This window comes from Colossoma macropomum, unplaced genomic scaffold (genome assembly GCF_904425465.1).
Source record: "Colossoma macropomum unplaced genomic scaffold, Colossoma_macropomum, whole genome shotgun sequence".
Taxonomy (NCBI): Eukaryota; Metazoa; Chordata; class Actinopteri; order Characiformes; family Serrasalmidae; genus Colossoma; species Colossoma macropomum.
In genome coordinates this window covers 4,317,776-4,344,364 of record NW_023494802.1, presented here as the reverse complement: position 1 = coordinate 4,344,364, position 26,589 = coordinate 4,317,776, and the positions used below count along the sequence as shown (strand labels likewise).

The 26,589-nt window shown below is 37.9% G+C and overlaps 1 protein-coding gene across 2 annotated transcripts; it reads right to left on the bottom strand.

The window, feature by feature from the left end:
• Nucleotides 1–1,909: 1,909 nt before the first annotated feature.
• raf1a (Raf-1 proto-oncogene, serine/threonine kinase a) lies at nt 1,910–26,417 on the bottom strand. Of its 2 annotated transcripts, XM_036591028.1 has the most exons (18): nt 26,314–26,417; nt 17,201–17,419; nt 16,538–16,650; nt 15,359–15,461; nt 15,109–15,266; nt 13,694–13,786; nt 12,424–12,577; nt 11,358–11,417; nt 11,062–11,095; nt 10,842–10,951; nt 10,121–10,238; nt 9,908–9,992; nt 8,397–8,573; nt 8,219–8,265; nt 6,999–7,117; nt 6,545–6,676; nt 4,687–4,821; nt 1,910–3,100 (listed from the first exon to the last, which is right to left on the bottom strand). In XM_036591028.1, exons 2-18 carry the CDS (start codon nt 17,399–17,401, stop codon nt 2,960–2,962), a joined length of 1,980 nt encoding a protein of 659 aa, XP_036446921.1. In that variant the 5' UTR covers nt 17,402–17,419; nt 26,314–26,417; the 3' UTR covers nt 1,910–2,959. The 2 variants fall into 2 exon arrangements, with proteins under 2 accessions (XP_036446921.1, XP_036446922.1); XM_036591029.1 differs by lacking the exon at nt 11,358–11,417.
• Nucleotides 26,418–26,589: the final 172 nt, after the last annotated feature.

Here is a 26,589-nt window from a genome sequence, read left to right as displayed (position 1 = left end):
AGTCCAAATGAATGGGTTAAGATGGAGCATTTGAGCAAAATCATAGTTTCTAAATGATTAAACATTTTAAAGATAAAATAATACATTGATTTCCTGAACACTGAATAGCATAAAACATGAACACCGCTGTTATATTTTTAAAGTTTTAAACTCGAGTTACAGAAGTTCAAAACGGCGCCTCATGTATGTTCATGACATCAGTGAACGTGAACAGCCAATGAGCTGCTCCGCTCGTCAACCAATCAGCACTCTGTAGTAATGCCAGTGTTCTGCTGCCCAAAACCCGTTTGCAGTAGAAAAAAAGGAAATATATAGGTATTTGACTTTTTAGTGAAATAAATCCGTCTACTTTCTGAAATTAAAGGAAAGCTCTGGGTGAGTGATTAGAAACTACTTTTCCTCTTGAGCTCCATTTTCTCCCATTTATTGAGGACTCGCTCGCGGGCGCCCTCTGCTGTTTAGCAGTCCTGTTTTTGATAGGGGGGCGGTAGGAAGTGCAGGCTCCTCATAAACAGGCCCTGGTGACGTCATCAAAACCCATAAGATACTTTAGAGGTGGAGCAAATACCATTACATTTTGACGGAAGACTGCAGGAAGCAAGAATTTAGTCCTTTAAATTATATGATGAATCGCGCCTAAAGGGGAACTCCACTGAACGGTTCACCATACAAGCAACCAGATGTCCAAAGCACTTAATGCCTCTAAAAGCTACATTCCATTAAGTTATTATACAAAATAGTTATGAATGCGTTGCTTGATATCTGATACGTTGTTTTGTGATAGTTTTGTTATAAAGGTTTGGCCTAGAACGTATTTTTAGTATAAACTATTACTCCAGGATCACTTCCGTGTTTCCTCTCAAAACCGCATTTTTAACTGAGATCAATGCGCGCAAGCTAACGTGCTTTTGTTGTTATTATCTTGTAGCTACCGCCGATCAACACGGCCAACGCCGGCTTTTGTTTACAGTTTGTTTTTACGGTTTTCTTACCTGTTTTGGGAGATGGCGAAGATGGGTCTGTTTCCAAAATGTCGTAGATTCATACCAAACCAGAATACACAAAGGAGTTGCAGCGGTTTAAAGAAGACGGAGCCAAAAGGGAGAGAGGGAGAGACTGAACCCGCGCCAAAGCAGAATGAAAACTGGTGTCAACAACGAACTACTTGCTATTCTGCTTACCAGTTTATGGGGTAGATTAGCGAGGTATTTATTTATTCATTCATTTATTGCATGGCCTACTCTAGACGGTGTGTTATAAGCTAACAGCTAACGACAACTATTTTATTGCACTCACGAATATTACCTTGAATCCTGTTTCTGCTGGAGTGAAACTGCGGGTGTGTAAATCTGCGGCTCTGCAGTCAGACTCTTCTCTAAAACGCGTGCGGGGCGGAGAGGTACATGCAGGGCGTTGTAAGGAAAAAAATAGTACCCAAAGAAAACGTTTTATTTCCCCAAATTAGCGCTATTTTACCATTTTCAGCGTTTTATATAAAAACTTATGACATGTAAGTTCACTGGTCATTTTGGATAGCAGATAAAATGGTAATATTAGACATGACGTAGTGTAGTGTAGACATGACGTCTGGTTCCTAGTACTACAATGGTGAACAAGTTTGACTCAGTAAATTTCTTTAGAAAAGTGCATTTTCACACCAAACTGCTCTGAATTATTTCGTTTCCATCTAAACCATTAAATTATTAATTCTGTTCCCCTTTAATTTGACAAGGGGCATGAACTAACAGGGTTTTAAGAAAAGTCAATTTGGAGTTCAGGATGACTTTAAAAACAAGTATTTTCTTCTGCCCTGATACTATCTAATAAACATTTTCCACATCTGGGTGCTTGATGTGAATCTGACAGGTACTTTACAGAAAATGATAATTTGACCAACTATAGGCAGGAATTTGGCATTTAACTTAATTTTATTAAAATAACCATTAATGATAAACAGTATGTACTCAAGAGTCTGCAACAAAACCTTCAAATGAAACAGTTGACAATCACTAAAAACTCAATCATTATACAATGTTGAGCCCTACTTTACTATTCAACACCATTAAACGGCAGCTGAACACTGACCACATGAACATGAACCGTCCATACATTTCTCCAAACAAGGCATTATAAACGTCTATGAAAACTGATTGAATGGTTACAAAACTCCACACGCAAAAGGCACGGCGATTGAGAAAGACTGCAAATTGTTTTGTACAGTGGCGATCCTCGCAAAGTCTTCCACTTCTGTGCTTTGCTAACCAGGACCACAATCTCGTTCACTCTCACAGAGCCACACAAAGGTATTCTGCAGACTGTAACATAACCAGCACAGCAAAGTGTGGCGACAAGCTATGGAAAATATTTTCTACTGTAATTTGTGAAGGTAACCATCAAAATTCTGTTGTTTTGCAGCCAAACAGCAGAACTATTACAGGCTACTTGTGGTGGGATCACAAAATCCAGTTCTCAGCGGTAACTTTTATTGTTTCTGCGTTTAAAATCGAACAGTTTTGTCCGCCTACATGTTTACATGCTTGAAAGTGTCGCAATTAATACATCTATTCATTTGGGGAGTTTTCAAACATACAAATCTAAAATAATTTTGTGCATGAATTAGATCTCACAGCAATGATGAGATCTGTTTCAGAAACATGAATAATTAAGGGAGTACATATACAAACCCACACTCTCTCTTGACAAGTGCATTCGTCCATAAACTGGCTAAAAAATCTATATACTCCATCCTTCTATGGGTCTCTGCTTTCAGTTGAGAGATTTAGATAGTTAAGTTAGGCAGACTTTGCCATCAGAGCAGAGTAGCAGGTTCAGCGAAACTTCCAGAAACATCTGAAACCCAAAGTGAGTTCCCTTCAGCTCCGGGACGCCTTTGTTTCGTCCTGCTAGATCGGGCGGCAGTGGCTCGCTGGCCGGTGAGCATTTGGCATGGATTGTTGCTTCAGAAAACAGGCAGCTTCATGGAGGTCAAAGTGCAGGAGTTGATGTCCTCAGGCTGTGCAGCTCTGTGCAGAGACGGCTCCGAGGCGCTGCGGTTGATTTTGGGGAGGGAGTGCTGCAGCAGCTCGATGGAGGACAGGATCTACAGAGGCAAAAGATAGATAGAGAACAAGGGGGATACAGATCAGAATTAGGTCAGGCAAATAAAACTGTTAAGACTAACAGAAGTTTAAATCCTTCCTACTTTTTCATATTCAATCAATATTTACTGTATGCATAATACTACATGCATAACACTAAATTTTAAGTTCTATAGTAGTTTGAACCCTGAAGAAAGCAAATTAGATTTTTAATTGGGCCAGAAATTTTGGTCAGAACCTGAATTCAGTCCAGGAATTTTCTGTCTGAGGCTGATATGCAGCATCCTGTTTCGAGTCTGAACCTGACTCCCCCAGAAAATCATTTTTGAACCCAATCCGAACCAATTCTGTCCAAATCTGACCCAAATTGGCCCATCATCATTCAAAGTGCAGAATAAAACCTGTCAGGACAGTGCCAGTTAGTATGTACTGATAACAGCTGTTATAAAAAAAAAGCAATTTAAAGTGATATGCTATAACAATATGCTGACCAAAATCAAGTCTGCTTTAACAAACCGATTTGTCAAGTAATACTTTTGAACAGCATCTAAAACATTAAGTCTTTCTATGTTGTGCTGTTCTCTGATTTTAGGCTTCACCTGTTTAATACTAAAACTCTATTTTTGCACGTAGAATGTTTAAAACTCTTCAAAGTAGGAGGCGGGCTGTGAAAAGCTGAACATGAAATGTTAACCTGACCTGAACCAGACACATATTCGGGAATTAAATTTAAACCCGTCCAAACCAAACCAAACTGTGCTCAGTTGTGAGCAGTCCTATCAGGTTCAGACAATTATTTTGAGCTGTAGTTACCTGTGAATAGCAGAGACGTCTTGCTATTCGCAACTGCTTAAAGTTCAAGCCTTTGCTGCAAAAACCAGACTGAGGAACAAAACTGTATAATCATTGTATTAAAAATACTCAAAATAAACCCCTTAATAATCCAGGTTTATTTTGTACAAAGGCTTATTATTCAGTAACTACAGGGACTTAAATGCAACCTAATAGAGCTATTCTTAGTTTATAACAATAAGTAATAAAATTTTAAGAGGATAATTAAAAATGTTCAGATACTTATTTGGTAATTATTATCGCCCAGGCCTAGTAACACTGAAATTAATTAGAATGTACACTACCATTCAAATATATCAGCCAGACACCAAAACAACCCAAAGGTTTATTCTCAATCTGAAGCATTTTGGGTAGAACAACTCTTGATCCTATACAGCTTTATCCTATACTAGTCATCTACAGCTCCGTTCACTGTAAACCTATTCATCTTCCTACACTTTCTTTAAAACCTACAGAAAGTCAGCGTCATGGTATACAGAATTTTGAACAGTGATTCGTACTGTATAGACTAGAATCTATAAAGATCAACTGCAATCTTATACAATGCTGTTTGCTCAACAGTAGAAATGAAAAACTGCATGATACAAACAGCTGATATCAAGCAGAGAACTATACAGACAGCAAAGGATGGTGCAATGCCTTATGACCTTTATTTAAAAGTTCAACCACATAATATTATGATGTGCACCTAATTCAAGCTGTAAGGATCTGAAAGTAAGATAACTTTAACACGTACCTGTGGAAACAGAGGCCTCTCCTCCTTGGACTTTTTAATGCAGTCTGCGACTAGCCGCTTCATGGCTTTGGGGCAACTCTTATACAGCTTACTGAGATCAGGGGACAGATAACCTCTGCCGACCATAAAGATGATCTACAAACAGAGAGAAGAAAAGGCGAAAAGAGTGAGAGAGGACAGGGTGAATGGTACTTTAAACAATGCGTTGTATATGTTCCTTTTTAAAGATGTTTGACTGCAAACAAGAAGAACACTTGCATTCAAGGTTAGAAGATTTTCAGCACAAAGACAATGTATTAAACACAGTTTGAGAAACATAATGACTGGGGCGTAAAAACAGGCATGCTGATCATTTCAAGCATCATCCATTTAAAGGTTAATTCAAAAGGTAGCGATTAATTTGCATCATATTATAACTGATTAAATTAATATTCAACAAATATTGCCCATTTTTTTTGGCCAAATATAATTCTTAGGCTATTAGACTGACAGGCTGATTTTTAATATGGTCCTAAAAGAATTTCTAGTAGTAATACGAATAACACTAATAGTGTCTTAAGGCATTTTTAGACACTTGATTTGGAAGCCACAGTATCCAGACCCAGCACAGTCTTTACTAAGAATGCAGTTGTGGGCTGCAGGCCAGAGCAGGCCAAAGGGAATAGAGTGAGGCTACATGCCGACACAACAAACAAACAAGCGGGGCAGGCGCTGCGGAGCGAGTCTGTCTCGTGGTGTGGGGACTTTGGAGACCAGGTTGGATTTCAGGCTAAATTTAGTCTTGAGGCTCCACAGTGACTGGGCCAGTCAGAGAGCAAGCCTGAGGCCATGCCAGGAGAGATGTCCGTCTCTCTCTCCCTCTGACACACAAAATAATAAATGAACCACTGACTTAATTTTCTTTCCTCTTAAACCACAAATGGAGGCATAGCTATTCTTAAACTGTAAAAAGACAGCTATTGAATAGCATTTAATTACATACTTTTATGTAGTCTATGGTTTTAAATGTTCCATAGCGTTTTAAATTAGGAATCCACTGATATTGTTTATTCTCAAGGGACAATATGGTAACTGCTCTCTACAGATACACTGAGCAAACAAGACAATTTAGAGATGTGCATTCTGACTAATTCTGATATTCGAGTACCTATGAGCATCCAATATTGTAATACCAGCACTGCATTTGTTTTGAATACATTAGAAGTGTTGAATTTTGTATTTAAAACATATTTACAAATATATTAAACGTAAGAGTTTTATTTTATCCCCTGAGGTCCACTTATAATGTTTGTGTGGTTTTATGTACCAAAAACAAACAGTCATAATGCATTATACATGGCATTTTCCAACCTTTCTTTCTCCCTTAGAATTAACCAGGCTTTTTTCTTACTGTGCCGTTAAGACTGCTATATGATATAATCTCTGTTCTGATTAGCTGCCATGTATTGTGCCTAATCCAATTAGAGTCTGGGTTTAAACACACTCTGTAACTTCAGTGTGAATGGGTGGAGCTGAACTGCTACAGGCTTAAAAGGTACAATGAACATGATGGTTTGTATTACACCACAAAAGCAGTGAATTCAAATGAGGCTGTTTTTTCAACTTAGTCTGCATAGGGATCATATGGACTGGGGAGGAAACAGTATGTTTAACGCTGTTTACAGACGACATTAAACTCTAAAAAAAATTCATAAAATTCAGTTTTCCAACATAAATGCCCTTTGACAGATGGAAAAATGCCAACCACTCTTTATTGTAAGCCTTAAGGCAGGAGTGAGGTCACGGCCATATACACACTAGTGGTCACTGGTTGTAATGATTTAAATGAATCTAATTTGGTGTGCACACAGGGACATACCTGATCTCTGTTAGCTATTTGTGAATATGGAAGCTCTCCAGTCATCAGTTCATACAAAACAATGCCGTAAGAGTAGACATCTGATTGGAAACTGTATGGGTTGTTGTCTTGCATTCGGATCACCTCAGGAGCCTGAAACAATGAGCACAAACAATGTATTATTGCCAGGTAAGGGATGTAGTTCAATTTGACAAACACAACAAGCTGAGCAAAAAAGCCTCAAGAACCACATTCATGTTGCAGAAGTTCTAGCCGTTATCATATTCTACAGAAACACATTTGACAGTTTCACTAGAAAGGTTAAGATCAAAGGTTAAAGTTAATGTCAGATCATTCCAAAAGAAAGATGTATATGCATTTGCCCACTAAATTGTGCATGACGGTAAATGTGTGTATATTCCAGCATCTACAGGTGATCTCAAATATTTTAGTCCTGTTTTCGTCAGCAACTGACCATCCATAATATGGATCCTGAAGGCTGTTCCACTTGATGAGAGCCACTCCACCTGGCCTTCACTGTGGCTAGGCCAAAATCTCCAATCTTCACGGTCAAGCCTTCATGCAAGAAGATGTCTGTGTTTGAGTTAAAGGTGTACAGGTTTGAAAAGCTTAGCATATGACACATACGTGACAACCTCCACTGTGTTTGTGAATTCTGGGCTGCTTTACACTGGGCACTACACAACTTGTAAAATCTTCACAGATTTCTAAAACAGAGAGCATCACAAACTTAACTTCAGTTTGTCAGTTTGAAGCACTGATACAATGAGAGCTGGAGAAATATTCCACTACAAACTAGCAGCTGAGCTGAAATTGTAAAGAGAGTGCTTTGACATCTGGATCCACAAATTATAAACATGATAACCGCTCTTATTTGCCAGTGTTTTACACGCAGCTCCTCTGTTTAGGCGGTGTGCATGCACATCTCTTTGCTTTTTTTGCTCTTCTAGCTCACTGATTGGCTTTTGCATGAATAACTTGAGTAAATCTCTGACCTTCACACACTACAGGACTTGTAAACATTTTGAGTTGTAAATATCAAACAAGTTTGACAGTATCGGAGGGTCTCTGATCACTTCAGAGTTTGAGCGGAGGGCTAAAGATTTACTCTTTTCTCCTCTCACACTAACAGATTGTGAAAATTTGTCGCAAGGGGCGTTTTGGAGTTAAAACGGGCAAAAAATTGTGTAGTGTAGGCCCACCCTTAGAAACAAGAAACAAGAGTTAAACAGTTATAAATATTAGTGTTACCCTTATGGAATGACTACAGTATAATAATTTTTATTTTGCTATAACCTCTCATATCATGGCTACAACCTCTCATATCATCAGCCCGTTAGGAATTCACTGTTTTGTGATGTCACAAAAACAAACACATTAACATATATCCACCTGTACTCAGCCTACAACAGTTTTGCTCTGCCCATTCACATGAAATTAGCCTTTTTAATTGCAAGGGATAAAGAGAGATTGGAAAATCTTCACATAAAATGAATCATGACTGGTGGATGAATGGAAATTGAGGGAAAAAACAAAAAACACAGAACAGGGGCCCTTTAATCCCTTAAGATTCATCCTCAACATCACTAAATTCAATAGTGAAGAAAATATGGCACTTATGTAAAGCTGCCTTAAATCCATAAAAGAAAGCATATGTTCTCATAAGAAGGATACTGTTTGACTTCATGTCCCGGTGGATGATGTTCTTTGCATGTAAGTAGCTAAAAAGAAGAGATAACAATCTACGTTACATTGTCAATTCACAACAGATGAGATATTAAAATATCAAAAGCAAATGGGACATTTTCCGAACTTCAATCAACACTGATGTTTATGTCCTAATTGAACTCACTCCATGCCCTGAGCGTTCTGTCTGGCGATGTCAATCAGCTGGAACATCTGGAAGTTGGTCTCCAGCACGTGGAGGTGTTTGTACAGACTGCTGCCCTCGCACCACTGCGTCACAATAGCGAGGTTATCTTTTGTCATGTAGCCCATGAACAACAGGATGTTGACATGTCTGGTTTTCCTGTGGTCAGACAGAGGGCCAGAGGAATCAAAATCGCAGCCATCAACCACAAGCAGGGTCCAAATTATTTAGTAGTGACAATTTAGCATGGTGCACACCAACATAGCATTAAAAACCTGTGTTAAAAACGGTTTTCCTCTATTCTTATGAAAACAGCAGGTCTGTGTCAGAAATGACATTCGCAAATCTACTTGAGATCACTTAACGTTTAAAGGCTCATGCAAAAAAATGTCAGTTTCTGCAATTTAATTTTTTTTTTCCATTAATAGTATGATTTCTGAATGCAGTCCTTGTGCTTACTTGATACGTAAAGAATGTGATCTAATAAAGCTGAAAATCCTGAGATTTTTATTTCATTTGTCTGACACACTACTTGAAAACACATGAATAGGAATAAACACATCAGTCACACTTCTTTGGTACTTTAAACAATTAATAATGATAATAATAAGCATTTGCTGATTGGAATTATCATCTGAATGAGTCAAAAGCACGGGCATCCATAAAGAAAGGAAGCCTCATGCATCTTCTACAGACTGACAGAAACATTGTAGCACACAGTTCTAATTAATATTCGAATATAAAATGATCTCAGTTGTCAAGGGAAACAGTAAAATCAAGTCCACGTTGTATAAAGAGCAGCTTTCTTTGACACAAGATGCAAATGTGAAATATTCAAAATATTTTTTCACTTTTTAACTTCACCATGTTGTTCACTGCAAAAGAAAGAAAAACAACCGCATAGACAGTCTTCAGGTGCAAAAAGAGATCCTCTGCTTCTCATGAAACGGGCAAACGGTGCCACTGGGGAGGCTACTTTTCAAAAAAGTGAAATAAGCTTGGAAAGCTTCATCACCTCATTCAGGAGTCAAAACTTCTGCTTTTGCACACAGCTCAGATGCCCATAACTTATTCTGAACTGCTTTTGGGGATGCAGCATCATATGTGATGAAGCCAAACACGAACATCCGTCTGATGTTTGTCAAAATGTTTTAGTTGCTGGGGCACAGCATGTCCAAATAAATCACACAAACAAATCACACTCCGTTTAGGCATGCAATCTGCATGGTGATAAACATGCGGCTATATGCTTCCATTACGTTTGCTAAATTCTAGTGCAAGGTGAAAGTTCTGATTAGATTTTATGGCCAAACCACTTTAAGCACTCAATATTGCCAATAATTATCATATAACACTTCAATTTGATGTCTCTGATTTGTAGAGAACACATTTTAGAGCAGCTGAAAAACAGACTGCGGGTTTCAGTGAAGGCCCTGAGACAATGGAGCTTCATGCTGAAATACAGTAAATGTTCCTTTAATAACACTGCTCACCGTAGAACTGCCACCTCATTGCGGAAGGCCTGGAACTGCTCCGGTGTCGGATCTGTAACTTTTAAAATCTTTACTGCCACATCACCTACGAGTCACCAAAGAGAGGAAGAGAGTTGAAGTGTTGCAAAGTCCATGTGCAACATTGCAGCAGAGAACAATCTGTGATGAAAGAAGTGCTGAGGCCGTACTTGCTGGAGCAACAAAAGCGCTTACCATGCCATTTCCCTTTGAATACTGTTCCAAAGGAACCTGATCCGATTCTCGAGTGCAGCACAACCTCACTGGCTTCAATCTCCCAGTAGTAGCTGGAGTCTCTCTTATCCCTTGGGCGCTAGAAGACAAAATAAACAAGATAAGTCAATTTTCAACACAGCAAAACTATATTAGAATCAAGGTTCCTGGAAATATACAATATATACAAAACAAGGGTCTCTCACTTGCTCTCTTTATTGAAAACCATAGTCAGTTACCAATCTAGGCATCTAGGTGTATTCAATTTTTATTTTATTTTATTTTTTTTTTTGCACAAGGACATACTTTGCCCAACTTGTGCAGAATGTAACTAGAGCTCTGTAGAATCAGCACTCTCGAAACATAAAATCTTAAATCGAATCAAATGCTGACTTTAGAACTGAAAACTGTATCGAACCTGAAAATGTGTTTATTCTTACACTCCCAGTAGCTCCAGTACCTTCGTCTTTGAGGATACAAGGAAACAAATAATGCAGCAGGGGGCTGCTCATTTAGTACCCCAGCTCACACAGAGATAATGATTCAAATAAGCAGAGGGCTACAGGTTCAGAATTAATCACGGTCTATCAGAAGTGTTCCTTCTCTTCTATGTTTCACAGGATGTGCTTGAAAAAGGGGAAGTGTTCTCAATACATTTACTCTGGTTCTAGGTGGAAAGGAAGTAGCCTGTTTGAGAGCTTACGATTTTGTTTTTCTCCTGAGAATTGAAGGACGATGCCCTCTCCTTCTGAGCTGGTGCTGGAGCTTTGGACTGGGTCCAGCCAGTCGGACTCTGGCTCGGGGAACTACCGGCTGTAGAAAAGAGAAAACAATTAGAACGAGTATGTTTCCATGCCAAAAGGCATAAATGTAACACATTAAATCATTTGTTAAAGCTTCGTATGCAATAGTGCTCCCCTTACCTGAGCCGTGACCGTGACCATGACGTATTGCATCCTATATGGAAATGTAAAAGAAGTAAAATAAAAGGAGGGTTAAAGAAAAAAACAAAACAAAAAACAAAAACAAAACATGACTAACAAATTCCAACAACCCCTTCGTTCATACTTTCCATTACATTCTGAGGAAAGCTTACAATAAATACTAAAACATGCTGTGCTTTTACAGAGCAGCTGCTGGGCGGTTGCTGGTCTCTGACTAGATCAAGAACTGTTGCATATTTAAAACTAGAGGTGTTGAAGAGGCAAACAATACCTACTCTTCTCTTCAGACAAAATCGTCGGCACCAGGAGCTAGGAGAAGTATTCAGGCAATCTAGCTACTCCCCAGCATGGCACAACGACAAGAGTAAAGAGAAAAAGGGAAATAGAGAGAGGGTGAGGGTGAAAAGAGAAGTGGACAGAGCACTAACTGGTGTCCAGATCAAAAATGAACCTGCTTTTGAAAACATTAGCCATGGCTTGGTGGACAAGGCCAATCTAGGAGTACCACAGCACTGCACATTTTTCCAGAAGTTATGCATAATTCCATCAAGAAGATGTAAACAGTCATTCAGAGTGGTTTGTTGTGACATTCTAGAGAAAAAATATCATTTCACAATTCCTCAAATTGGTGATAAAAGTAAGATTTTTTTTTAAGTTGTCCCCAAGAAAATAAAATAAATAAATAAAAAAAATCTGATTTACCACTATTTGATACTTAACATTACATATGAAGATTCAGAAGATATGTGTAGGCTCACTAATAATCTTGGATAGTAAATAAAGTGGCTATATTCATGTTAAGTCAGTAAATAACTCCACAATCATTTTACATCAAACCACTCTGAATGACTTACTGTGGTCTCTGGACATTCTGACCAATTATACTGTACAGATGAGTATTTGGGCTTCGGACAAATTAAGGTAATCAAACAAAAGTAAACTATCTTGGTCAAAATAATGCAGGTCAATCTTTAACCATGCCACATTACTGGTTCATCAGTGCATTTGTAATATATCGCAATGCATATCGCACTAGCAATATGTCGCAAAATAACTGCAATAGTAGTATTTCGTTCACATTGTGCAGCCCTGTTCTCCAGGACTGCTGACCGTTTTACACCAGCTAGTGACGTGCAGAAAAAATTGAAAATAAAGGGACAGTATCAGACACAACGAGAGAAGAAAGTTTACTTATCAGAAGTAAAGAAAAGCTCCAACAGTGAGAAGAAGTGAAGGGGAAAAATCATGGCAGAGGCATGCTTGGGATCGGTCGTGCACTCCTTGCTATTTTAAGAGCGTCTTTAAGAAAACCCGAGAAGCGGAGAGAGGTCCTGTTGTTACCTCGATCAGGCTGCTGTCAACAGGCAGGGCAGTGCTGACCATGTGCACGTTAGGCGTGGAGGTGGACCGCTGCCTCTGCGAGAGTGCACCTCCCGAGGGTGGATACGCGGTGGTGTGATTGAAAGCGTGAGGGGTCGAATGTCTGTGCAGTGAGCTGAAGGGGAGACAAAAGAAATATAAGTGGCTGTCATGCCAAAAAGCAAGCATCAAGTACAACATATGCTTTTTTGCCCAGAACACTTGTTACATGATAAAATGTTCATCAGCAGTGATGTTTAAAAAAAAAAAACAAAAAACAAAAAAAACAATGCATTGTGATTCACCTGAAGGTGGCAATTTACTGCATTATAATTATAAGATATTTGCTTTTTTTGCTAAAATAAAGCTATCTAGCTATTTTCCAAATACAAAACTTCATCAACAAACATATTCCACCAAATTCTACAGTCTATATTAGTGATGCACTCATTTAGAAATTGTGGGTTGATGCCAATATCCAATACTTTTCATGTAAATATCTGCTGATGCTAATACTAATACATAAACATTATAAAATTTACATATTGGTCCCTCAAGGACCAATATTATAACATGTAAAATGACTGAAAAAAAATGTTATCTTAATGTAGCCATGTTGACTGTAAATACCCAAGTTAATGACAATGATAATGACACATTGCATTTACTTAAGACAGTGAGGCAGATGGTTAGAATAAACAAAACAATGTAAAATAATAATGTGAAATGAACATTTTTTCAACTCTCTTTTTGGAGTGAAGGCAGTGCATAGCTCAAGTAGCTACACCCATCCCTACAACTTCTGCCGCGATTTCTTATCTCGTGTGCATGTCATAAATGTTACAGACTTCCTGTGATAAAATTACATTACTCCACCTCCCCGTGTAAAATGAATCCTGTCCAAATAGTACTTAAGACTGGATAAACACAGGTTTAGCCAAATAATTTTACTCTATCATTCTCATTTGCACCAACATTAGTTAATAACATTCACAGCATGAACTTAATGTGTCCTACCCAAAGGGGGGTCATTTAACTTAACATTATAAGACAAATTAACATGTTAAAACTAACTGAACATGGCCATGTCTTCCCCAAAAAGCTAGTAAATTATTATGACTGTGCCTTGACAGTTGCTGAAACACTGGGTTCACTCAGTCTGTTAGCATAGTTTAACACATCTAGTCAGCACCTAAACAGCTACTGCAGATTTAAAGATTGCATCAAAGAGCTTTCAAAAAAGGGTTTTTACCTGCTGGGGATTCTGGAGAAAGATTCCCTCATTCTCCTTGAGGTAATATGAGGCAGAGATGGAGCCCCACTTTCACCAGGGGTTGGAAACAACCTGCCAGAATGAACACAGTCCAGATAAAATTGTTGATCAAACAGAGCCACGCATTTTAAGAGTTATTCCGGGCTGAATTTATGATATTTCCAAACACTGTCTGCATTTTGAATAACTTTTAGAAAAAAGTTCTGAATCATATATTTCAACTAGGAAAACAAGTGCCAAGAACTGATCAAACTTTAAATAGGGATAAGCAGGCCTATTATTTACTGGGGAGCCTCCTCTTAAACACTTGCACTGTAAGCTGATTCTATGAATCAAAAACAGTAGTGCTGAGATAGAAAGACCACCTATATTTATCCTTATTTAGCTCTGCTTCTCACTCAGGTAATAAGCCAAGTGCTGATTTAGCTCCTCTCACTGGTGCTGCTTTTTGAATATGTCTTGTGAAATAAAATTAACATGCTTACAGCTTTTACAGTACCCTGCAGTTGTGCTGCACAACTTCCAGGACTCATCTCTAACAGTATAAACATGCTGACTGTATAAGAGCAAGCTCCAAACTATACAATACATCTGATAATATTCAAATTAACACTAAATCAGTAGTTAAGAAGTTAACATGCAATTCTTATCTGTCAAACCTGAGGCAGCTAGAATTCCCCTCAGAAACTGATGCTCCTTCTCTTCTGAACTCATTGTCATGGTTTTATCTTTAGTCATCTGCCACGGATGAAACAACTTTCCCCACATTTTAACCTTCACATCATTTTAGTGGTGGTTTATCATTGTCTCATCTGTGCATAACACATTAAACCGAACTCTGGTGACTCATTCCTGTAGTTTTTACTATTCTTGAAATCTAGTTTCGGTGCTTGCGAGGTTTGCAACTTCTGGTATATCTTACATAATTCCTGATAGTAAGCATTCTAGGAAGGGTTTTAACACTAGAAGTCAGATGTGTTGGTTGTAGCCTTTTTTACAAAAATGTACTGGGTGATACTGATCAAATTTGATGTATTTTTTCTAACTATATCACAATATCAGACAATATTTAAGTGTGCATTAATATCAGACATGATTATGTTTCATACATACATTCAATAAATATATACACATATATTTATACACACACACATACATGTGTGCGTGTGATTATATCAACCAATCCTCACCACAACATTTTAAACAATACAATCAACACTTGAGTCTCAGTATATGGTCATTACTGTCTATTTAATGTTATTGCTACACCATGGGGTCTGAGAGTAACGCAATTTCAATACTCTGTATGTCCTGTACATATTGGAGTACTGACAATAAAGCTGACTTGACTTGATTCTTTGTGTAAATAACAAAACAAATATTCAGAGCCTCACAGGAGTTGCCTGATGTTACTCCAGTCCACACACATCGTAGGAACTTTTGTGCTGCAGTGCTCATGGAATTTATATCCACATGTCTGGCAACGAAAGCCATTCAGAAGGAACTTCTGGCATATGTCACAGAAAGCCAACTTCAGAAATGTTTTCCGAACCTAAAACATGAACACGGAGAGCATATTTAGGACCAAGAACTAAATTTAGAGTCAAAAATTATGTACTTGTTCCTGTATTCTGCAGCACTCACAAAATTGTGCGTGGTCAAAGGCACATGGTCTAAAACCTCCACCAGCAGTTCCTCCCCGATGAGCGAGGTAGAGTCTGTGTTCCAATCCATTCGCGACTTTTTACTGCAAGAATAAATAAGAAATTAGTGATGTGGAAAAGCAATAACCAGTTTATTAAAGTAAAGTAGAGCTGATTGAGTAATCCTTTTTATATCGAAATTGTAATTTGAAAGAGTGAATTTTTTTAAATCACAAGAGTTGCTGTTTTAAATTATTATTCAAAGCTGTGATAAGTTTTAAGCAAGGAAATTTCACCTAATAATGCAGAGCTCATAAACTGGTAGTCTGGCAGACTATATTCAGTATTCAAGCCTCAAGCCTGAAAAATGTGCTTGTGTTCATGGCAAAAAAGGCCTGGAGTTTAGTTTATAGAAAATAATCACACTTAAACCAGAATTGCAATACTGGTCAGAAAAATCATCTCTAATATGAAGAACATTCTGCTTCTGCTGTCCTATACCAAAAATGCTCAAGTAAACAAGCAGAGCACTGCTCAAGATCTGTAATATCATTTATTATCATGTTGTTTTAAATGTCGACTATTTTCAACTCCAACAACTGTGCTGTTTCATTTCCGTCTCTTCTTCAAACTTCTACAAACACATGCACCCGCCCAGTTGCATCACCTCTACTGACCTCAGTTCTGTGGTTAGACAACAAACCCACAATTCTGTCCTTTGTTTACAAATGTAAAAAAAGCGTTGATTTTAGAGCAAGTAAAACACTGCAACTTCTCAAAGAGATGCTACAAACGAAAATATCCAAGTAACATCACAGGGTTGAGGTTTAACAGGACAATATTAGTACACACAACAAATGCATATGTGTATAACAAATGTATAAATGTATAACAATATGTACATTTTATAACTCATCTGACTGATGAATTACAAATCTGTATGATATTTTTATATTCTAATGGATAAACAAACACACTTTATAAACATTTCTTGCCATATTGTGTTTTTTATATGTATATTTAATGAGGTTTGTCTTTGAAAATGTTCTTCATGGTTTGTTATTATTAAGTCCATTTTCAAAAACTTTATAATCATCAAAATAATTAGTAGATTACATAATTACTGATCAATAGTGACAGCCCTATTCAAAACAAACAAAATAAGCAACAGCAACTGTACCTTCTGTGGCCCGGATGGAGCTTGTAGACAGCACAACACTCAGGCTGAAGCCCTCGCACCTTCAGGGCTTTGATAAGGCAACTGTGGAGAGTCATACCGGACCGCACGTTCACCTGTGCAGTAACAGCAAACAAATAATTATTTTTTATTTGCTACAGGATCAACACAGCTGAGATTTAAGGTTTAAAGCACTGCATGTGACAGTCATCGCTGGAGGACAAAGGAATCAAATGAAAACTAGAGCTCTTGTTTATTTACTCTGGCATAGAAAAGAGTAGTATAATTACAACTCTTTATGGCTTTTCACAGCAACACATGCCTTGTAAAAGAATTTTCCTTACAGTACATGAATAGCAGAAATTCATAAACTGTCAGAAAGTGCCTTCTGGACAGGGTAGGCCTCCAAAACACTAGGCTAAAACCACAGAAAGCCAAACATGAATAAAATTGACTCCACTGTTTATGATTCATGAGAACACACAAAATATACACAGAAGGTTATTCCTATGATTTTTTTTTATTTTAAATAATTTTAAAACTGTCAGCTGCCCCTTTCAACATTTTGTGAGCATTCCATGATGAATGGAACAGCAGAATGGTCCAAAATGGTCTTGTGATATTACTACATTGTGCATCACTGGCAAGACTCTGTTTCTCACTCACAACAGTGCGCTGCTGGTTGGGGAGGTACACTCGGATGGTGCTGCTTGTTTTGGAGTCCGGGATTTTGCTGTCATCTGATGAGCGGCGCTGGTAGGGGAATCCCTGCACCGTCGTTGGGGAGACGCACGTACTGTCAAAGACAGAATCCTTCATTCCTAGCCCATTGCTTAGGGTCTTCCAGGCTCCTTGGAGGTGCTCCATTGGAATAAGATTGCAGTACTGCGGAAGAAAAGCATTCAGAATTTCAGAGGTTCCGAAAGTGGTTAAACATACCTTAAGCAGCAGCAGAGTCAAGCTATTTCAAACTATGCTCTGTACACTGTATGCTGCATTACATTGGAAGTGTGACATTACATAGGGGTGCATGAAAACAGAGCATTTGAAATAGCATACTGTGTACTGCTTACCAGTGTGTACTGTATACTCCATGCTAGTAGTGGGACTCTTTAGGCACCTCACAATTCAATTCGATTACACAGTGATAGCTTAGTTGAATTTGAACATAGGCTAAACTCTGTGCACTTGTTAAGTCTATGCCTAGGCTTAGGCCTATTTCACCACCTAAGAATTAAAACAAAAGTAACAGTTTAATCACAATATATAGAAGAGTTCATTGCAGAAACTTCAACTTAATAAAATGACTTTTTAACCAAATAACACCGCTACGCTATTACTAACCTTTGTTAGTACTTTAAATTAGGTTTTTATTGTTTATTGTCCTGGAAAAGCAGAGCCTATATAAACATCTGATTATGATATTTTAGTAATTTAATTCAGAATCTTTCAAGAGAGAATTATGACGTATGTAAGAATCGATTATTTTTACTACCCCTACTCTATGCTACTCCTCCTAGTGATATGCTGTATAGTATCCAGTATGCAACAATTACCATTGTGTACCATATTACAAGGTACATACATGTTTACATCCTCCGGAAATGCATTATGGGATGCAGTATGCCATGTATACAGGAAAACTTGGCCAGAGCAGGTATCTTTAGCATACTGGAAAAAAATTACGTTGACCACAAACTGCATACTCCTTTCTTCTTTTGAGCACAATCACTACATGAGCAGTATGCAGTGGGCTATTTTTAACAGAGCCATAACCTGCACTCCAAAAACTAGGCTGCATTTCTAGACTGCTACATCATCCTAGGTTGTTCCAATCAGAAGGATTATTCAGATATGACTGCAAAATGCAACCTGCATTCTGACCATTTCTCCAAGACAATACCGAAGTATCTTTTACGATCTTCTGTCACTCAGAATCCTCTGTGCACATGTCTAATCTGATGAAGCAAATAAAAAGGCCAGTAAAATATACAGCATCATATACAGTATGGTCTTTTATTAGCTGTATATGTGTTTAAGAGGGTGTGCGTTGAATACAGGGTGTGAACTGCTTATAGTTTTTAGCTTGCAGGACAAACAGTTTAGCCTGCCACATATCACTTCACTCACATCAGCGTTTTGCTTGCCAGCTCATCATATTATGCATTCCATCGGAACTGGGAAGATCGAATTTCCAAGTTCCCAGAAGGAAGTTTCAACTGGAATGCCCACACAAGTAAGATTTCCTACTCAAAAACTCAGGAGAGCCTCAACAACTCCAAACTCAAAATCCAAGATGGCTGCACTATACATCAACAGTAAGTAAAAGCTGTAGTAATATACTGATTATAATTAAATACACAGTACTGTCCAACTTCTATCTTGTTGCTGCTGTGTTCAAATTCACAAAATACTACATAATGCATAGTTATCAACTGGCACAAGAACCTTTTTTTTTTTGGAGGCGTCCATTTTGTTTTTTGAATGTTTTCCTGGAACACAGTCAATTCAGGTGTGACGTCTTCCCCAGCTCCGACATTCAACTTCCGAGCGAAATGGAATGCACCAATTCTCCACTAATTTTGTGCTTTTTATGATATGACAAAGCGGCCTTGGTAGATTGTTCTGCGTTGCATTATGCAATACAAAAGAGGATACTTCATAGGGCAGCCCTCCCTTTCTCGGCTGCAGCCTAGCTCTCAGTACGCAGCTATAGCAGAGTTTCCACAGCACATCTGCAATCCCAGAATGCACTGCAACAGGTAGTAAAATGCCATACCTACACCAATACGGATTATTAATAATGCACTGTTTTGTATGTGACAGAACGTGAGGACTGCTACACAGTGATTAGTGTGCGAGATCGTAGAGATGGGAAAATTGAAAAAAATGTACCATCACAATATTTCAAGAAATTTTCACTATACATGATTTGTCCAAATATCTGATAAATTGGATCAGACCAAACAAAAAAAGATCCAGTGGTGCCACAAAAAACACTGTGGAAAAAACCACAACTACACATTATTGTACATTTTACATACATTATACACTACATTGCACTAAATCTAATTAAACAGGACTGTTCATGCTCTCTTTACAATGAAACTTGCAGTTGTTCAGAGTTCTTTAAGAAGTAATGACGCACAAAAAAGCATATCTTGGCAAAAGATGGCAAACGCACATTTAGAAGCAAGTAGCTCCATTTATTACAGCAACATTATGGTTTCCAAGGCTACTCTTCAGACATCTCTGTCAGTGCTATATGGAAGCTGTCAGGTAGAAAACAGTCAGGAAAAAGGAATGACTACCACAGCTCCCCAAACTACAGCTTCTTAAACCTTCTCGTTACTGAGAGGTCACACCAAGAATGATTTGACAGCATTTTCGCAGAACTACATCTTGTGAAATCATGCTAACCTTCCAGCACAATCTAACTGGACCTTAGGCTGCCACAGTTCATCTGTGCTGTCAAGACAGCAATTTGCATATTTAGATCCAGATTTTTTTTCTGTAATGCACCACCAGCACACTGTCTGAACATGTTTTCAGCTCATGCAGGGAAAAAAGATCCCAATATTCCCAGAGAAGCTGCTCCTAACCCTAACCTATGGGCTGTAGAGAACTTTAATCAATATCTGCAGCATCTTTCTCTGATAACCTGTTTGCAGCATGAGAAGTAATGTGGGAATGCAATGGAAAAGCCTGCAAAAACCAGAGTGCTCTGTGTTTGAGTGTTTCTGGTCAAACTAGCTTTGTTCATGGTGTGGTTTGGTAGTTATAAATCTCTATGTATTAAGACAATAATATAATGTTTAGTTAAGTTTCTGGTTTAAGCCACATCCACTTTGTTTGTAATTCAAAAAAAGCTATCAAAACAAAAAAAGGTGTCGTTCAGAAGTCAGAATTGAAGTCAAGGTAATCCGGATTGGCATTAAAAAAAATGACCCATACACAGCCCAAGTTGGAAATACAGGTAAACTTTTTATTGAATTTTATATTGTCCTAGGGCCTTTTCTGTAACAAAATTTCATGTTTTAAATTAGTCCATACATTGATAAAATAATCACTGTCCTTTGCTCACAGTACTCTTAATTGGTTCACAATCGGTACATCCCAACTTGTAAACTTAAAAATGTTGGTTAACTGTTTGATCATATCACAATGGAAAAAAAGTGTATGATAATCCAACTCACAGGCTCAGAGGTGAGTAGAGAATTACAGAACTTCAGCTGCATTAGCAGTATGGCGAGTTCTTTTTGTGTGGGTTTGTTTCCTTCTTAACACATGGCCTACAATACTGCCTGTTAACATAAAGGGCTGGACAGCTTTTCATGCAGAACAACACTGATTAGGTCTACTACTGCCCTTTTGGAATTAGCTATTACTGCAGTAAATGCCAACACTGACCAAGAATCAAAATGAGGAACAAGAACCAGAACTGAAAAAATTCAAAATAATAAACCAATTGGTAATAGGCAACGTCCACCTTCAGAACTGCCAATCCAGCGTCTAATTATGGACCTTATTCATACATTAGACATCACCCAGATGCTCCCAAAACCATAATTGTTACTGAGAGGTTACACTAGGCATGATTTGACAGCATTTTCGCAGAACTACATCTTGCAAAATCATGCTAACCTTCCAGCATAGCCTAGCTGGACCTTTGGGCTGCCACAATTCATCTGTGCTGTCAAGATGGCAATGAGAATATTCATGGTCAATCCAGCACACTGTCTGAGCGTGTTTTCAGCTCATGTGGAAAACCCAATCCAGCTTCTGAATATGGGCCACATTCATACAGCTCTTATCGGACATATCAGTCGTTATCACCCATATGCTCCTGAAACCATAATTAACTGCATCAAATGTGTTAACTCTGGTACTAAACAGTAGGAAGGTTAACTCAGCGCAGGGCAGAGCTGAGCATCTCTAGCCTACTGACAACAAGTACCGTCAAGATACCAAATATCACAGTTCTGAGTAATTCATTAAAGGCTCACTGACTAAAATGAAAAATGTATCCATCGCTACATCTTTCATAAACATGCTTACTTGCATCCTGCAGAGGTGTCGCAGCAAACTCTAAAGCAAAATGTTACTGTTTAAAGATCAGGAAAACCCCCTGATAATGTCTCTTGAAGGTGGGAGGAATATTTGAAAACCTCTTTAAGGCAGATACTTGAGGAAGGATTGTTTGTGATGTTTTTGTTTTCTGCTAGCTGGCGAATGCAAGCTAATTAGCTAACCTTACTGCTAGGAAGCCAAATATCACCTCTATATTTAAAGCCTCTACGTCAATGATTATATATTTACATTATGCATGCTGGGTATTGTAGTGAGAGATCACCAATGAACGAAAAAACACAAAAAGGATACAAAATTGTTAGCTTGACAAACCATTAAGGCTGTGGGATGCAATACTGCACTACAAAACCTTAAATAACATGACAAATAACAGCAAATGTTAGTTTTATAACAGATAACCCCTTTAATCATGCTGGTATGTGTAACTCAATACTAGTACACATTTCTGCTCTATGCTAATGCATGCGCGAGGTGAATGCTGATACTTCACAGGTGTTGATAACCCTAGAAAGTCTGCAAGAATGCAGCTTTTGGGCTATTTATCCTGCAAAAATACAGTGGAATCACACATTAGGCATGCATATTTTATATATATATATATATATATATATATATATAAATTCAATTGAAATGAATGTCAATATTGCACTACTAAAACAGCCACGGATCTGGACCTGACAGTTTCACACTCATCCACAGACAAAACGAACCGCTGCAATACTATTTAGAATGCATTCTCATAAACATGTACTCAACTTCTGCATCAATCATCCAAGCCTTGGTTATAGGCATTTGCTCCAAATGTGCACTACAATAACAGCCAGTATTTGTAGACCTTAAAGAGCTAACGTCATAAAAAACGGAAGTTTTCTTGGTTGTTTTTTTTTATTTTGATTTTGCATGTAAGCATTTACCATTTCACTACCCAGTCTTTACAGTCCACATACTGAAAATAAACAGCCCAGTTTGAATTTACTGTTTGTGTGAGGTCATAAAACTTTTGCATATACGAAGATACAACTTAACACACCCAGTCCCACTAAATTCATAATGATATGCTCATCACAAAGTCTGAACTGGTAAGTGGGAAAACTGTACTTGAAAATTACTCCAAAGTTCTCAAGAGCTCTGAATTCTCAGTTACAATGTCGTCATGATGAAGACTAAAAGTGCATTTTAAGCTGTTTATGTAGACTTTCGAGTTTTTATTTGCGCATGACATTCTAATTACATATTACTTTGCTAAATAAAGAGGACACCTGTGTAATTGGATGGTTACTTTTTGACTGAGTTGAGCACCATCATGTAACCTTTGGGGCATTAAGAACAGATTGTTAGTTACATTCACTTTTAAAATGAACAAACCAAACAACATTTTAATTCCAGTGTAAAGGCTTATTAAGAGCCTTTTATATGCACTAAGCTCTTAAATGTGACATCTTACTGTCAGCATCTATTTTCTCAGATCGAAAACAAATGATGGTACATGAACGCTCCGAGGTGGGAAGCAGAACGCTTGGACAGGGCAGCCAATTAGAACAGAGACCATTTACATATCAGCGAGGAAGTTTCGACGACTCATTCAGGAGCTGAAGCTTGGATGTTGCAGAAACGGTTTAATTTCCTTGATTCATCATGAAACATTCAGTCCATTCTATTTTTGGATTAGAAACAGAAAACCAATTAGTGAAAGCTACACATTTGTCAGAACGTTCTTACACTCTCAGAAAAAAAGGTATGAAACTGTCCCTGGGGCAGTACCCCTCTTGTCACTGGGGTCGTATCCTCAAGGGTACATCCTACTCAGGGAACATATTTGTACCATAATCCACTGAAATTATATTTTCTAAGTTGTATTGACCACACACACCCCATCTCATCCCCAGGCTTTATATTTTATTGTACTGTTTTAAAACATTAGGTTATGAAAATGTACAAATATGTACTTTTTACCTGGAAAAACTTATTTAAGGTTCATAACTGGACCTTAAAACCACTGTTGTACCTTTAAGAGTACATTTACATTGTTTGTACTTCGATAAATGAAAAATGTACATGCACAGGACCTTTATTTCTAACAGTGCAGTTGATGGAAGACAGCTAATCCAACACCAAAGACCGCAGTGACTGGACCGGTCACCAGTAAGAATCAGCAAAAATCAAACAAAGGCCAAATAAAACAATGTTGACTCTTTGCCCTGTGGAAAATCAGGCTGTGTGTTCAAGACATCAGATGTACTTGCGCTCGATTTCATTTACTGACATACAAATAAACGTGTAAAGGCTTTAAGGGATAAAACGAGGTTGGAAAATGATAGTGTAAAAATAAATTATGATAAATTATGATACATAAAACCACATTATCATCATCAGGGCAACAAAAAAATAAAATAAAAGGCAAATTTAGGATTTTGGCCCCGTTAATGACCACCAGTGCATCACAGGCCACTTCTATGGCAAAAAGTATGCACGTATTAGCTGACAGCACCACAATGTTGCACTACGCAGTAACACCCTCCTTTTCTGTCGGTCAAAACAGCAACGACTGAGAAAAACACTTTTAAACACCCACCACAAAGTCAAGCAGAACATTTTCTTGACAAACTCAATAAAACATACATTAAGTTAAAAGTAAAGTGTTAAAGTGGACAAAACAGAGGAGGGCAGAGTAGCCTAAACTCATAGGTAAGAAAAAATACTGTGACTTTAGTAATTTAATGACTTAAACAAAAGTAAAAATGCCAAACAACCTGAATAGAAGTACAAAAGTAGCAAGTCAAAAACTGCTGAGCAACTTATAGAGCAATGGAACTTCTTAATAAATCCAGGATCTATTAAGAGAAGTTTATTAGCCTCTATTTTTTTTTTTGATGCATTCTTTGTCTAAACTAAAACAATAAAGCTCCAAAGTGAGAGGTGTGAGTAATGGCAAAAACAGTTCAAGTGTCGTTATCAGCATAAAATAAGGTTAAGCTTAAAAATTAGAAAATTGTGACTGTAAATTAGTGATTAAAATGTACCTGAGTAAAAAGTAGATTACTTTCCTCACAAACATTGAGTAGAAGTACAAGTATTATAATTTAAAAATACAAAGTACAAATCCATTACAATTTTTCCAAAAGCATCTTAGTATTAACATCATCTTAAATGATAGATTGTTCAGTGTGATGTGCACTTCACCATCATTCAAAACCAACTTACTGTTAAGTTTCTCCAGAATGGTGCAAATCAAACCACTTTTGTTTACATCTCAGCCACTGAACTAATCAGAAATGTTGAAATATTGGTGGAATTTCCCTTTAAGTGCATGTAAAGGAATAAATGTAACTAGTTACTACTCACCTCAGCTACAAAACCTCTTTTGCTTTGTCACTTCTGCCCAACGTATACTTTCACAAAAGCCTAATTGTGACACTAAAGGGCAACTCCTATAATTTTTCAAAATTTCTGCATAATTAAATTGTTGACATGTCAACAAAATCATTCAGAGTGGTTTGGTGCGAACCACTTTGTTTTATAGAAACTTACTGAGTCAGAATTAGTCACAGTGATGGTGAAAGGAACCACCTCTAAGCTCCCTCACAGAAAGATATTACATGAAGTGGTTATGAATACACTACCACTCATGGTGGAGGCATACATGCAAGGTGCTGTAGGGCAAAACTGTCCCCACAAATATACGTATACATATATATATACATACACAGAATTAAATGAAATCTTGGAGTATGTGTGTGTGTGTGTGTAGATAGATATATATATAGATAGATAGATAGATAGATAGATAGATAAACACATACACACTCAGAAGACACGAGCAGGATCATAGTAAATAAAATGGCTATATTTGCACTGTAGACATCGGAACTCCTGGTTCCTCTCACCACAACTGTAAGGAAGTAGTAGTCAGCAAGTTTCTCTACCAATAAAACATTTCGCATCAAACCACTCTAAATAACTTTGTTTACATATCTACCATTGAATTATGCAGAATTTTAGAAAAATCAGTGAAATTCCCCTTTAAAGTAGTCCACCTAACTTCACTCTGCACTCGTAACGTTTGCTAAACCAACGCTGGCATCGTTCTGGCAGACGGTCCGCGCAAAGTCTGACCACCACAAACGCAGGGAGAGAAAAAAAACTACCGTTAACTTATCTAAAAGGTAATCCGGATTTCCTAAAAATCTGAATGAATCACACTGCTCTCACTTAATTTACCTACACACACCAAAACCAGCACTGTTTACACTTTAAGACCCGGCCAGGCTAGGCTAAGCTAACACCTATACAGCCCTGTAGCGCTGGAGTTTAACTGCAGAGTTTCTCAAAGCTCTGCACATTTTACTGTTTTTGTCCTGCTCCAAGACAGCTGATTCAGCTCAAATTAATCCCCAAGACCACCCTGAGGTTCAAATACATGTACTGGGGTAGGAAAAACACCTAAACGTGCCGTTTTAAAGCCCCCATTTTTTCCGAAAGAAACCAAACCGACGTCCTTCATAAAACTCAGCTAAGCTAAGCTAACGCATACAAACCTCCCGAAACACTGCGCGTTATTATTTACACGTATTTTTATCTGAAAGGCGAGTCTCCGTACACTGTCGTTTGTGGGAAGAAGGCGAGGGAAAGTTTAAGAAGCGTTGAAATGAGGACCAAACGCACAAAGTTACAAACTAAAACAAACGTACCTTAAGGAAAGTTTGAAACTTTCAGCTCCGCCATAGCGAGCTAACTTCAGCGAAAAAAGCGGAGGTCCGATGACGTAATCGTATTTGCATATTCAAACGAGGGGAGAGAGAGAGAGAGAGAGAGAGGGACATAGAAAGAGAAAAGAGAGTCTGTGTGAAAGGAAAAGAGAGAACGAAAGAGGAGAGAGTACCAGATAGACACATTAAGCTGAATGCAATTTAATATTTTCTAAAGAAATACCTTCCTCAATAACGATTATCAATTGTTTATTTATT